The 14,613-nt window shown below is 45.5% G+C and overlaps 1 protein-coding gene across 1 annotated transcript; it reads left to right on the top strand.

Moving 5' to 3' along the window:
• Positions 1–618: 618 nt before the first annotated feature.
• On the top strand, positions 619–11,412 carry CCNG1 (cyclin G1). The gene is made up of 7 exons (XM_075009394.1): positions 619–825; positions 1,979–2,242; positions 4,867–5,120; positions 6,889–6,967; positions 7,353–7,451; positions 8,358–8,552; positions 9,963–11,412. Exons 1-6 carry the CDS (start codon positions 823–825, stop codon positions 8,547–8,549), a joined length of 891 nt encoding a protein of 296 aa, XP_074865495.1. The 5' UTR covers positions 619–822; the 3' UTR covers positions 8,550–8,552; positions 9,963–11,412.
• Positions 11,413–14,613: the final 3,201 nt, after the last annotated feature.

Genomic DNA, 14,613 nt, shown 5'->3' with positions numbered 1-14,613 from the left:
ATGTGATGTTGACAGTTTCTATTTTGTTTATAAAGCTTTAATTTTTCAGTGCCAATGTCTCCTGTCATTACATAATTGTCTGATTCCCCCATAATTTGCCAAAACTGAAAATTTAAATAGTTAAAAAAGAAAACAACAAGAAATCCTGTGGCACCTTATAGACTAACCGATAATTTGGAGCATAACCTTTCGTGGGCAAAGACCCGCTTCACCAGATTGTTGACGATGCAGCTAACGCAGCGGGCCTTTACCCACATCAATCTGCTAGCCTGTAGGGCTCCACAGGACTCCTGCTGTTTTTGCGGATACGGACGAACAAGGCTACGCCGGTACGCGGCAAACGAGCAGACTCCCGGCACTCCAAAAGAGCTGGGAGGAAGTGGTAGGAGCAGGCAGGTGCAGGGCTCCAATGGGCAACCGGCATGAGGGCACAGGGCCACGAGTAGAATCCCAGAGCCTATGGCCACTCGCGTGGCCCACCCACGCTGCACAGTTACCCGGCGCTGTTCCAGCAGCGGCCCCCGCCCGGCAGCGCTTCTGCAGCTTTGGCTCCGCCCCACCTCACCGCCCAGGCTCCGCCTTCCTCTCACTGAGCGCCTGGATTGGTTGAAGCAGCCAACCCCGGGGCGAGTTCGGGCTGCGCGCGCTCGCCCCAGCTACGTAGGGGCCAGGGGCTGCAGCGGCAGCGGCAGCGGCTGGGGGCCGAGCTGCGGGGTCGGAGGGCGGCAGCCGCTCAGCATTTCGCGCTTATCGCTTCGTGGCCACGCCGGGCCCTTACCTAACGTTCGAGGTGCCTGCGGGACCCCGCCCGGCCCCCGCCACATGGTGAGGGGTCTGGGGGCAGGCGGAGACTGCGGGGGGGCAGTCCGGGCTAGCAGGGGGTGGGTCGTCCGGGCGGGGGGAGACCGCGGGCCGGTTCGGGCTGGAGGGGTCCGGGCGGGGCGGGGGAGATCGCTGGTGGCCTGCGGGCGGGGGTAGGACCGCGGGCGGGTTGGGGCTGGCGGGGGGCTCCAGGCTGGGCGGTGGCTCTCTGCCAATTGACCCAGCCGGCATAGAGTGTCGCGGCGTGGAGCTGCCGGGGGGGGGCAGGGTTTGGACCCCTCCCCCCTCCCCGATTGCGTCTCGGGTCCGTAAGCCGGAGTCGGACGGGCAGGACAAGCCCCGGCATGTCTCTGTGGAGGGGGTGGGGCTGAGTGAGTGGAGCGGCGGCTGACGCGTGTCGTGCCCCGCTGCGGAGCTGGGCTGCGGGCTCCTTTTCTCTGGGGCTGAAATGCCAGCGGGGGTTCCTGTACTCTGTGGGCCTTCGAGGGTGAAAGCTGCAGAGGGCGGCCGGGCTGATTCCTGGCCGGCTAAGCGCCTCTCAGCCCCGCTAATAATCCAGCCAGCCGGAACTGGTCTACTAACAAGCCGACAGTCTGTAGTCGGAAAGATAACCGCCGTCATTGTCTGACCAGAACAATGGAGGGAGCGAGTCTCCGTGGCTCTAACTGGCGCTAGATGACTGTGATATAATTCTCTTCTCCCCGGGAAAGCTTGGGGCAAATGTAAATCTCCAACACGCAATAAAGGCATTTTTTGGCTCATCTTAGTATAGTAGAACCCTGAGAAACACACACTCAAGTTGTGTGAATCTCTGGTTAACACAACTCTGACTGATGGGGACCTGTTGCCTGGCTCCATGCTGCCCACCACAGGCAGGAGCAGTGCTGGTCAATTTCCCAGATCCTGTGAGTGGCAGGCAGCTGGGAGCCAAGCCCCAGCTCCCCACCTCTCACAGGAGCAGGGAAACTGAACAGAGCTGCTGTGCTGGTTGGCCTCCCAGCTCCTGTCGGGGCATTGAATCAGGCTATGCTGCTCCATTTTCTGGCTCTCCCAAGTTATGTGGAATTTGACTTAAGTGGGGTTGCACAAGAATGCAAACTTCCTGTAAGTTTGGATCTATTGTAGCTTTTTTCTTTAAGTCTTTATCTCATTACAGATGATTGGACTGGTTGAAACAACCAAAGCCCGGCAATTGCTATACCAGCTCAATGCACTGTTGGAACAAGAGCTAAGATGTCAGCCCAGGGCTTCTGGCCTGAGACTAATTGAAACTGCTCATGACAACGGCCTCCGAATGACTGCAAGGTTAAGAGATTTTGAAGTAAAAGATCTCCTCAGCTTAAGTCAATTCTTTGGCTTCAATACAGAAACATTTTCTTTAGCTGTGAATTTCTTAGACAGATTTCTGTCAATAATGAAGGTATGTTTTGCAAACCTAGTACATTATCGGTGGGGTAGCCATGTTAGTCTGGATCTGTAACAGCAACGAAGGGTCCTGTGGCACCTTATAGGCTAACAGAAAAGTTTTGAGCATGAGCTTTCGTGAGCACAGACTCACTTCATCAGATGTTGGTCTTCACTCTGCAGACCAGAATCTGATGAAGTGAGTCTGTGCTCACGAAAGCTCATGCTCAAAACTTTTCTGTTAGTCTATAAGGTGCCACAGGACCCTTCGTTGCTAGTACATTAGTTTTACTTTCAATGTATTTGTTTTTATGTACTCAAGCATAAAACTTGAAGCTTAAAGAAGGTGCTCCATAGCCTTCAATTACACATCCAGTGTGAAAACTACATAGTGCTTGACTTTAATAAGATTTGCCTCTTGTTAAGAACATATTTATTCCAAATGATGATACAGCCTATTGGCTTATATATGCTTGAAGTGTTAGAATGGCACAGCTGGGTGTCTATAGCACTTCTTTGTAAACATACCTCTGCTAACAGGTGAGTTTATCCCACCTCTGTAGGTAATACAGATCCATAAGAGGTGGTAGCTAGGTTGCTATTTTTTTAAGCATTCTGTTGATTTAGTGTTCTCTAAACTGGGGATTAGGTCAGTTTAACTATGCTGTTTAGGGTAGGGAAGGTGTGTAAGTTTCACACCCCTTAGCAGTGTAGCTAAATCTACTTAATTGTCTAGTGTAGACAAGGCCTTTAGTTCAGTCTGTGCAGACATGTCAAATCATGTCTCTGGTTAGTGTTAAAACAGCAAACTTGTCTTGTGTATATAGACTTTCTCTTAATCCTTTCAATACAAGATATGTGCAGTCCTGTAAAGATGTCACTACAATAAATCTGTAAGTTTTAGGTGCTCAGCAGGCTTCACTGTTGGCCAGCACTGAGTAGTTGTGGGGAAGGTGGAGTTTGAGGATTGAGTACTCATAAATGCACAGTGACTATGACAGCGGTTCCCAACCTTTTCCAGATGGGGACCCATTTTGACAATTCAGGAAGACTTGGTGTCCCAAGGCAATTCAAAACCCGGGGGCAGGGAGGGAGGAAGGAGAGCAGGAGGAGGAGAGCAGAGCCGTAATTAGCTCACTTGGCACCTGAGGCAAGAATATAAAATTGTGCCCCTCCCCATGTTTATATATTCACATAGTTTTTTTAATGGAAAAGAGGAAATATGTTGTTAACACCACATTTAGTCAGAGCTGTGGTGGTGGAAAGACGCTCATCCCCAAACTGCTTCCCCTGGCTTAAGCTCCACACTCGGGCTAGTGGTGTCACACTCAGGGGCTGAAAGCCAGGGAGCTGATTAGCTTTGTCCTCCCTCCTTTCCAACGTTGCACTCAGGCCCCTACCATAGCTGAGCTGGGTGCTGCTTCTCAGGTATGTAGTTCTCTGCCCTGCAGCAGAAATGGTTCTCAGGGTGATTGATTGGCTTAACTGCATGACTGGCTGTTAATCCAAATAAGTTGAGAACCACTTCAGGAGTGTGAATGGCTTCTTAAGTCAGAGCTGCCCAGCCAACGACCCTTTTGAAATGTAATCGTGACCCATGTTGGGAAACCCTGGACTAGGGGAATCTCAATGTGCCATTGTATAGGCTACCAGAAATAAAAGCCCTCATAAAGAGCTCAAAAATCTTCTAGCTCAGTCTTATGGCAATGTAAGCATATTCCTAAAGTGGGTGGGGAGTGGAAAGATTATAAAGGACTTTTTTTAAACCCACCCCCTTTCCCCTGACACACACTCTCTCCTCTTAAACCTAGCCCCATCTGATTACAAAATGGCTAGAGATGCCACTTTGGTGTCTTGGAAGAAATGCCCACTAGGGTTAGCTTAGTCCATAATTCTACTCAGCGGAACTTCTTATACATCACCGTTTGACTCTCCAATGGGATATCCGATTAGATTGACCCTGATCTAACCTAGGCTACGTCTACACTAGCCAAAAACTTTGAAGTGGCCATGCAAATGGCCATTTTGAAGTTTACTAATGAAGCGCTGAAATACATATTCAGTGCCTCATTAGCATGCGGGCAGCTGTGGCACTTCGAAATTGATGTGGCTTGTCCAGATGGGGCTCCTTTTAGAAAGGACCCCGCCTACTTTGAAGTCCCCTTATTCCTATGAGCAGATGGGAATAAGGGGATTTTGAAGTAGCCGGGGTCCTTTCGAAAAGGAGCCCCGTCTGGGTGAGCTGCGGAGCGGCGAGCCACATCAATTTCGAAGTGCCACGGCTGCCCGCATGCTAATGGGGCGCTGAATATGTATTTCAGCGCTTCATTAGTAAACTTTGAAATGGCCATTTGCATGGCCATTTTGAAGTTCTTGGCTAGTGTAGATGCCCTAGTAAAGCAATGGCTTGGCCTCTAATACAATAAGGAAATCTCCATATGTCAGAGGGAATTGCCTAAGTGTCCTAACATGTAGAAGGCCAAGTGAGGAGGAGTAATTTTTGGGCATCTGACAGTGGTATGGTTGTTACAAGGCACAAAATGCTTTCGACCTGTAGAGTTTGGTTATTTTAGCTGAATGCATGTTTATTTTCACTATTAAAGACTTTCATTATAATAAGGAACTTGACCTCTCTTTTAGGTGCAGCCTAAGCACTTAGGCTGTGTTGGACTAAGCTGTTTCTACTTGGCTGTGAAAGCAACAGAAGAAGAAAGAAACATTCCCTTAGCCACTGACTTAATTCGAATAAGCCAGTATAGGTTTACTGTATCTGACATGATGAGAATGGAAAAAATTGTGTTGGAGAAACTATACTGGAAAGTAAAAACTACAACTGCATTTCAGTTTCTACAACTCTATCACTCACTCACCTATGAGAACTTAAGCTGTGAAAGGTAAAACAACTATTTCACCAAGATCTTGAGACTTGACTGTCCATTAGAAAGAACTGGTGGGAAGTTGTCTACTGTTGGTTTAAATTGTATACATGAAAGTGAGAATACCTGTTGGTATTTGTTTGTAAACAGTGGCTCATAGCTCTGTGGATTGATAATGTGTAATGAACAAGAGTTTTCTCCTGCTTTAATGACCACATTTTTTTTTATGGCTAAAACAAAAATTACCTAGACTATAGTTTTAGATGAAGGAAACAGTGTTGCTGAACAGGCGCAGAAGTTAATGTATTGCTGATCAAGCAGCAGTAGTTTCTGGTAGATTGTCTTCTCTGAAAAGACAGATGGCTTCTGAATGTCTTCTGTTACTTCAAGGTCAAAACTTGCTTGGTTAACAAATATTGTAGACACTTTAAATCTGTGATATTCCTTAGGTGGGTCAGAACAACTGGGGATAAAATCAGACTTTTTACTTTCAGATATCATGTCAGTCTTTCAAATATGTATTGAAAAAATCTGTATGCATAAAACATTATAGAATAACATATTAAGCCATGACTACTAATTTTATAGTACAGAAGTAGAGTCCTAGGTCTAGTCTTCACTAGAAACTTAAACTGGCATACCTCAGTTTGAAAAATCCACAGCCTAGAGACCATGGTGGAGACAGTACTAGGTCAACAGCAAAAGTCTTCTGTTGATCTTACTATCTTCTCTCAGAGAAATAGATTATGTACACTGACAGGAGAAACCCTGCCACTGGCATAGGTAGTGTTTATACAAGTGGGGTTGCAGCACTGCTGTAGAGATCTGAATACAAATATACTCCCTCCCCCTCTCCAGCTAATACCAGATAAACTTAAAGCTTGTCTGTCCCTTGATATACCCTTCTGAGAACAGATGGAGCCCTTAAACAGTATCCAAAAGATCTTTGGAGTAATTTTATATTGGCTACGTCTACACGTGCACCCAACTTCGAAATAGCTTATTTCGATGTTGCGACATCGAAATAGGCTATTTCGATGAATAACGTCTACACGTCCTCCAGGGCTGGCAACGTCGATGTTCAACTTCGACGTTGCTCAGCCCAACATCGAAATAGGCACAGCGAGGGAACGTCTACACGCCAAAGTAGCACACATCGAAATAAGGGAGCCAGGCACAGCTGCAGACAGGGTCACGGGGCGGACTCAACAGCAAGTCGCTCCCTTAAAGGGCCCCTCCCAGACACACTTTCATTAAACAGTGCAAGATACACAGAGCCAACAACTAGTTGCAGACCCTGTATATGCAGCACGGACCCCCAGCTGCAGCAGCAGCAGCCAGAAGCCCTGGGCTAAGGGCTGCTGCCCACGGTGACCACAGAGCCCCGCAAGGGCTGGAGAGAGAGTATCTCGAAACCCCCCAGCTGATGGCCGCCATGGAGGACCCCGCTATTTCGATGTTGCGGGACGCGGATCGTCTACACGTCCCTACTTCGATGTTGAACGTCGAAGTAGGGCGCTATTCCCATCCGCTCATGGGGTTAGCGACTTCGACGTCTCGCCGCCTAACGTCGATTTCAACTTCGAAATAGCGCCCAACACGTGTAGACGTGACGGGCGCTATTTCGAAGTTACTGCCGCTACTTCGAAGTAGCGTGCACGTGTAGACGCAGCCATTAAGTGTTCAGCATACTTCTGAGACTGTTGCCATCTTGAACTCATTTATATACCCAAAAAGAAAATTACATCCTCACTAAAACTAATCTCTAAATGCCATTCTCTTATAGGAGAAAACACCTTAATTTTGAGAGACTTGAAGCCCATCTTAAGGCATGTCACTGCAGAATCATGTTTTCTAAAGCCAAGGTAAGTGGCTTCTAATACATAAGCTTCAGTAAACTCTATGGGCTTAACAGACAGAGCTGTCAGTACAGTAAACCCCCAAAATACACATTCAGGTTTTGCTTAACTCAATGTGAATTAAGCATAACTTGTGAAGCGGCTCTGCAGCTGTCTGCCTGCCAGGCTCCCCCAGCTGGGGGAAGCTAGGCAGACAGCCATGCCCCTGGAGGGAAGCCTGGGGGTGGGGAGCAGGGGGAAGCAGTGCTTGGCTCCTAGAGTGGTGGGAAGTGGGGAATCAGGCTCTCCCACTGACTTGCACTAAAATTTGAGTTACACAGGGGTTGTAGGAACACAACCCCCATGTAACTCAGGGTTTTACTGTATTAACTTTTACTTTTGTTCTTCTTAGCCTTCTGTTTTGGCATTGTCAATATTGGCACTAGACATAGAAGAACAGAAATTGCTGGAGTTGGAAGAGGTGATAGAATATCTTCAAATACATTCCAAGGTATGTCCTGGAGAATATTCACAGTGAAGGGTAAAGTCTCTAAACACCTTTAGCATTGGGTTACATAACATAAATTCTTCTTGTCTTGGGGGATAATTCTTCACTTGAGCTGACTTCTTCATTCTCACGCCTGCTAGATGGCAAACACTTGCTTGTAACTTTCATGCAGCATTCATGTGACTGGTTCATAGGCAGTGACCGGGTACAACAGTCCTTCAATTTCCATGGTGTAAATAAACAATGAAGGAGGGTGTACAAATCAGATTTCTGCTCAGCTTAACTATACTATCATCCACATGATCTGTTTTGTTCATTCCCTCTTGGGCACCTGCATTGGCCACTGTCTCAAGACAGGAGAATGGGTGAGATGGATCTTTGGTGTGACCCACTGTGGCCACTCTTATGTTCAGAGCTTATATGGTGTCATTCTGTGGAACTATTGTGAAACTTTGTTCACAAGGGAACAACTAGTGCTTTTACTTTTGAGACTTACTGTGCACCTCCAAAAGAGTGGCGCATTTTGTCCAAGCTCCTGTAGCACCTTCAGGTTTTTTTTAGAACTTTAAACTGTTACAGAGGCTGCAATAGCTTGGGAAATGGAGGCTGATTCTGGATGGACCAAAAACTCATTTACAGTGGGGTACAGTGATATCTGTCTCCTGAGGGTGGGTGCGGGTGTCTGGAGGGCAGCAAGGCTGCTTCAGTGGAGCTGGGGGGAGGGGGGAGCGCTTCTTAAGAGGGCTTCTGAAAGTTCATTGGCACCTAAGCTTGTCTCCATCTCATCTTCCCCAACTGGCATGTGGTAACAATGCCTTTCTTAATTTAGTTTGCTTGCAGGTGGTATGAGGGATTTAAAATACCTGGGAAATGGGTGCCTAATTCTAGCTTCAATCTTCCTTCATTCAGACAAATAGCAAAGATCTAACTTTCTGGAAGGAGCTGGTATTGAAGTGCCTTATAGAATACGCCTCCAACAAGTGTTCAAAACCAAATGTCCAAAAGCTGAAGTGGATTGTGTCAGGGCGTACAGCATGGCCGCTGAAGCATAGCTACTACAAAATCTCTCGCCTCCCCACAATCCCCGAGACTGGCTTGTAACAGGTAACTTGTTTAGGTGGTTTCAGCTTAGATTTCTGCACACAGAGGAATCCTTACCTAAATAAAACTTTCTTGTTTACTATACTGGAGGAGGTTTCTTCAGCCCCATAGCACAACTTAGATACTCAGCTTAATCGTCAAACAAGACGTCTCTTCCATTTAATCAAAACATTCCAAGATACCTGTCAGTCCTTGGTCACATGTTGTTGACCATCACCTGCATCAGCACTAAACCTGAATCTGAAAACAAACTGGCAACCCTCCTGATGTCTCCTATAAAAAGTACCAGTTCTTTTCTATCAAGTGCCAGGCACTTCAGACTTTGCAGTGCATTAAAGTGAGGCATAGCTTGACAAGCAGAGCAAATGGTGGGATGCTTCAATTTCCTGCATAGAAAAAGAAGGAAAGAGGAGTGTCTGTACTGGAGTCTGATGTGGTGATCAGTGCACCAAAATTTAAAGTGAAATCTGGATTCTTAAAATTGGCTTGCACGTAGCACACTTCTGGTTGTCTAAGCCTCCATGATGAGCTGTTCCTACCATGCATACAGGCCATGCAATAAGGATTCTGAGATGCTCATTAGGGAGAAGTCTACACAGCTGATTTTCCTACAAAAATACATATTTTAGTTCCCCTAGTCCTTTCATTCTTCCAAAGGTTTCTCTGTAAAAACTCAATTACAGCAAACTTGACATGTTGACCACATGCTTCCTTTGGACCTGGAAGTACACAGGCAGCAGAGCTTTAAGAAAGCAAATACTGTGCAGAACAGAAACTGCTAAACAAAGGGAAAGTTAAACAAGATTGACAGGGTAAGGAACCTTTCTTTGAGCTTCATTTAAATGAAGATGGCTAAAAGTGTTTCTTCTGCATAAAGTTTCAAAGCTGTTTAAGTAATGTTCATTTGTGAAATTTTGAAAGAGCTATGTAATGCCTATAATTAGGGAGGAAAAACCCACCATTCTTGAGGTCCTTAACTGAGGTTCTTTTTTATATATACATTCAGCATAACTGTAGCCTGTCTGACAAAACTAGCCTCTAACTCTCTTATGCTTTGGCCAGACAAGCTGGGTTTTTTTGCACATTGTTTGCCTGGATCTAACAAATGTGTAATAAGCTAACCTTGCTGAAATAGAGGCCTTAAGCGTTAGTGAAAGCCTGCACTAAACTTTGTACTGAAAAGTCAGGGGTGGAGTGTTTGAAGAGTCAAGACAGGCTAAAACCTAGCAGTGAAAGTTAGGTATGTTACCACTTTTCAATTTTATCTCTAACTGACTTCCTAGTGTCACTTTTCTCTTCCCCCGTCCTCTGATTTTTTGGGGGGGAACAGCCTTGCTGTAGCACATTTTGTGTAGCACAAAGCCATTTGTAGTAACAGCTGTCGAGTTGACTTAATGTCTCTTGTCTGCACAGGAACCTTAAAATGGAAAGAGGATTGTACTGACAGCTGGCTGACAAAATTCAGTTGTGGAACTGAAAACAAAAGCCTAAAACATGCTGTTCCAGCATCTGAAGCGTAACTCTGGAAAAATTGAAACAACATTCAGAAGTTTCTTTTGGTAGAGCTTTCCACCAAATGCAGTGTTATCGATGCTGACTACAGGAGTAATAAATAGTCAACATTTCTTGAAGGATGAATGACTAAAAGCTGTCTTAAATATGGATTATGTACAAGTGAACTATAACTTTTTTTATAGTAGTAAAAATAGCCTCAACTTGCTAATTAACTGATAAATGACACTAGTTCTTACCAAGTTGCAGTAAGCCCAGGTTTGCAAGTTGTACTTGAACCAGGAATCAGTGTGTTTCAGAACTGGAGAGGGGCTGCTACATTCTCAGGCAACTCTCCCTATGCTTGCTCTGGATGACTCTGGAATTCAGTTATCTAAGTCAAATATTTTGTATTCTGTTGTGCTTTTGAGTAGCCATGTCAAGGGTGATCAGTTTAAAAAAAAAAAAAAAAAAAAAAAAAAAAAGTCATGCCCATCTTCACGGAGCTCTCAAACAGCTACTCTAATTTTTCTCATGAGATTTTTGGGGAGGTCTGCCTTGTTTAGATCTCCTTGATAAGACACCTTTCCTCACCAACTCACTAGTAGGTAGTCTAGAATTACAGCACCACAGAGCAGTTTTGCATACTGAGTGGCCCTTCCCAAGATTGAGTTAGCAGTCATTTGTTACCAGTTTTGCTTATTTTAAGCACCTTGCTGTCTCTTCTTTTGCAGCCTAGAAGAAATAGGGGAAGGAGCATCACCATACGATAGCACAAGCTTTGGTGCTGTACCGGGACTACCACTGTCTCTTCCCCAGTCTACTAGGAGGCCAAAGTTTTTTCTCTCTCCTAGTTGAGCAGCATGGGGAGGAGGATATAGGGCTTAGATCAAGCAGTGTCTGAGAGAACAAGGCACATAGCCAAAGAGGCTATTCTGCAGCCCTAGACCTTTCCTACTTCTCTGGGCTTTTGGAGAAAGGAAAAGTTTTGGTCACAGCCAGGAGGGTAGTGGTAGCAGTTTTACGACCGTACAGTTAACCAAAGCTGCTCTGCTCAGCACAGAGGGCATGAAGGGGAGACCCAGAGGGAGATGTTGCAGCTGATAGGCACTCTGTCTGCTGGTCCCGGGTAGAGGAATATAGAGCCTCACTACAACCCATGAACCACCACATGCACTCCTCACCATTTTCCCTCAGCACCCCAGAATGCACAGGAAAGTCAAGGTCAACCTTGTATTCCACTCCCAGGGACAATTCAGAGAGCAGAAGGCTGACATTCCACCAGGTGAGATCAAGGTGCCCTGGCTTACCCATCTCCTGAAGTCCCTGCCATGAGCTCGTCTACTGTCCCTTGAATAAAAATTAAAGCCTTTAAAAAAAAAAAAAGTGTCTTTACTGCTTGTTGCGGGGGAGGGGTAGCTGCAAACTTTACAAGCAAGCACACATCATTTGCTGGGAGCTCCTTAATGGTGTGTCTACAGTGGGAACTAACTTCAAAGTCAGGTATGACTCTGAAGTAGCTGGCAGAGAGGCTACACACATTTTCTCTTAGTAAGGGAGCCCTCCTTTTAAGTCTGGCAGTGGAGCAATGCCCTACTTTGTAATTTAAATTGGAAGTAGGGTGGGTGTATACACTTGACTTTGAAGTCTGTTACTTTAAAGCTGTACTTTGAAGTTATTTTGATAGTGTAGACATGGCCTAAGAACAACAGACAGGACTTTTCTTTTGCTTTCTTTCATGCAACTGTTTCTTCAAAGCCTCCTTGGATTAGCAGTGTGCCTTGGTGTGTTCTCCTTATTGTTCTAGTGTCTGGCTGCTCATAGTGGCCAGGTGATGTGCCTTTGCCCTCCAGCCTGGCATAAAATTTTCCTTCTCAGCTTCACATAAATATGAAGAATGTAGCAGGTTGCCACCATGAAGGGAATGTTGCCCTTGATGAGGTATAATAGAGTCAGGATGCTCCTGAACCTTTTACATGCCAAATGCACATTCTACTAGCATTCTGCACTTGCTCAGTCTGTAGTTGAACTGCTTCTTACCATGGTCCAGGCTGCCTGTGTATGGCTTCATGCACCAAGGGAACAAGGGGTAAGCTGAGTTGCCTGGAGTCACCAGTGGCATCTCCAATGATAATTTTCTGGACTGTGAAGAGTCCTATTCTGCAGCTTTCTGAACAGACCAGAGTTCCTAAAGTTCCACACATCATGCACCTTTCCTGAGCATTCCACCTTGAGGTGCATGAAACAAACTGTGATCTACCAATACCTGCAACACCCTAGATAAGTATCCCTTGTGATTCATGTACTTTGTAGCAAGGTGATCTGCTGGCAACCTAAAGATGCACATTCCATCTATCACCCTGCCAGAGTTAGGGAACTCCATCACAGCAAAACCATCCACTATGTCCTGCACATTTCCCAGTCAGTCTTTTGGAACAGGTTATTGTGTTGGCTACCTAGAGGATAGTACCCCACACTGTAGATATGCCCACTCCAAATTGATTCCCCACTAACCAGTAGCTGTCCAGCATTGCATGCATCCTCACAGCAATTGCTACATGCTTCTGAACTGTCAGAGCAGGTCTCATTGTGGTGCCACAGTGCCTCAGGGTGGGGGAAAGCACAAAGTTCTGTGATTTTGCTAGGGACTGAGGTAAGGCTGACCTGTCTGTAGTTCACTGAATTGTTTTGTCTTTTTTTAAAGCTTGGCACTGTATTTGCCTTTTCCAGGCAGCGGGACCTCTCCCAGTCTCCACAAGTTTTCAAAGATAATGGCCAAGAGATTTGTAATGACATTCAGCAACCCTCAGTACTCATGGATGCATTAAATCCAGACCCCTGTATTTATGTACGTCTGCCTTTTCTAAATAGTTTTTAAACCCTTTTCTTTCCACACTGTGGGCTGCCTACCTCCTTCCCATACTGCATTGCCAAGTGCGGTAGTTTGGGAGCTGACAGCCTGTGGAGACAGAGGGCCCCCTCCCAAAAAAAAAAAAAAAAAAAAAAAAAAAGCTAGTGGCCAAATCAGAGGATACTAATGACATGCTGAAATGAATATTCAGTGCCTTATTAGCACGCTGCCAGCTGCAGCACTTCAGAAGTGCCATGTTTCACTCATACACAGCTCAGCTACGAGGGTCCTTTTCAAAAGGACCCTGCAGACTTCAGAGTCTGCACAGTCCTTTCAAAAAGGACCCCATTGTAGCCGAGCCATGCACGAGCGAAATGTGGCACTACTGAAATGCCATGGTGGGCAGCATGCTAATGTGGCACTGAATATTCATTTCAGCACCTCATTAGTATCCTCTGATTTGGCCATCAGCATGCCCATTTTGAAGTTTTGGCCAAGTGTGGCCACAGCCAATAACATTCCAGCCAAGTGAATTGGGTAATAGTTGGTCTATGGGCTGGAAGGTCTGACATAACTGAAGGGAGTACAGTGCAAGAGCGTAGTTTAACTATATTTGCTCTTAGCTGTGACAGAAGGCATTCACAGTTGAGTGTATTTTACAAATGGATGAGGTTCTTGCATTTTGTAATCACTTCTTTCTTCCTGCTCCCCTGGTTATTGGTCAGATGACAGACTTAATTAAGCCTTAGATTTTAATGGATTGGTGGTTGCTGGCAGATCATTGACAATTAAAACCTCTAATCTGGAATTCAGTGGTCTACCAGACTAACACTCATAACATGGTGCAAAGCATTATGCAGATTTTCTACTCTTTTAGACAGGGAGATTTGGCTTTTCTAATATACTGGACATGTCTCAATCTCTGCTGGCTACATTCAAAATGGAAATTAAAATATGAAAGTCTTAGAATATGTAACTTACCTACAAAACACATACCAACAGCCAAAAGCAGTAATTAACATTTATTTTCTTTAATTCAAACTGTACACTATGAAGAGACAATAGATATGCACAGCTGCACATTTTCTTCCACATGGACATGCTGGTCAACATTTTGTTCACTGTGTTAATCAGGAAGAGATGCAATATTGTAGCACCCATATGTAAGTTGTTCTCTAAAATTTCTTTCAGTTCTAAAAGAAAACTTAGGTTCTCTTAAAGTACATAATGGTATCGTACTGGCAGAGCTGTCCACCCCTTTCAGAAATCAAAACCTCGTCTCCCAAAATAGACTATTAAGTTTCTGTATGCTAAGGAGACATAAGAGTACTGCAGCTCAGTCTTTTGATTCTCTGCTACCCTCCTTTGTCCTTCAGCAACATTTGGCACAACACTAAAAAGTCAAATCTCATTTTCTGCATCTAGGGCCGTGTCTACAGTAGCCCCAAACTTCGAAATGGCCACGCAAATGGCCATTTTGAAGTTTACTAATGAAGCGCTGAAATGCATATTCAATGTTTCATTAGCATGCGGGCGGTCACGGCGCTTCAAAATAGACGGGGCTCGCGGCTGCACAGCTCATCCCAATGGGGCTCCTTTTCGAAAGGACCCCGCCTACTTCGAAGTCCCCTTATTCCTATGAGCAGATGGGAATAAGGGGACTTCAAAGTAGGCAGGGTCCTTTCAAAAAGGAGCCCCGTTGGGACGAGCCGCGCGGCCGCA

This window comes from Carettochelys insculpta, chromosome 15, assembly GCF_033958435.1.
Source record: "Carettochelys insculpta isolate YL-2023 chromosome 15, ASM3395843v1, whole genome shotgun sequence".
In the NCBI taxonomy this organism is placed as follows: Eukaryota; Metazoa; Chordata; order Testudines; family Carettochelyidae; genus Carettochelys; species Carettochelys insculpta.
Note: the sequence above shows the minus strand (reverse complement) of the source record. Positions and strands in the feature narration are given on the sequence as shown.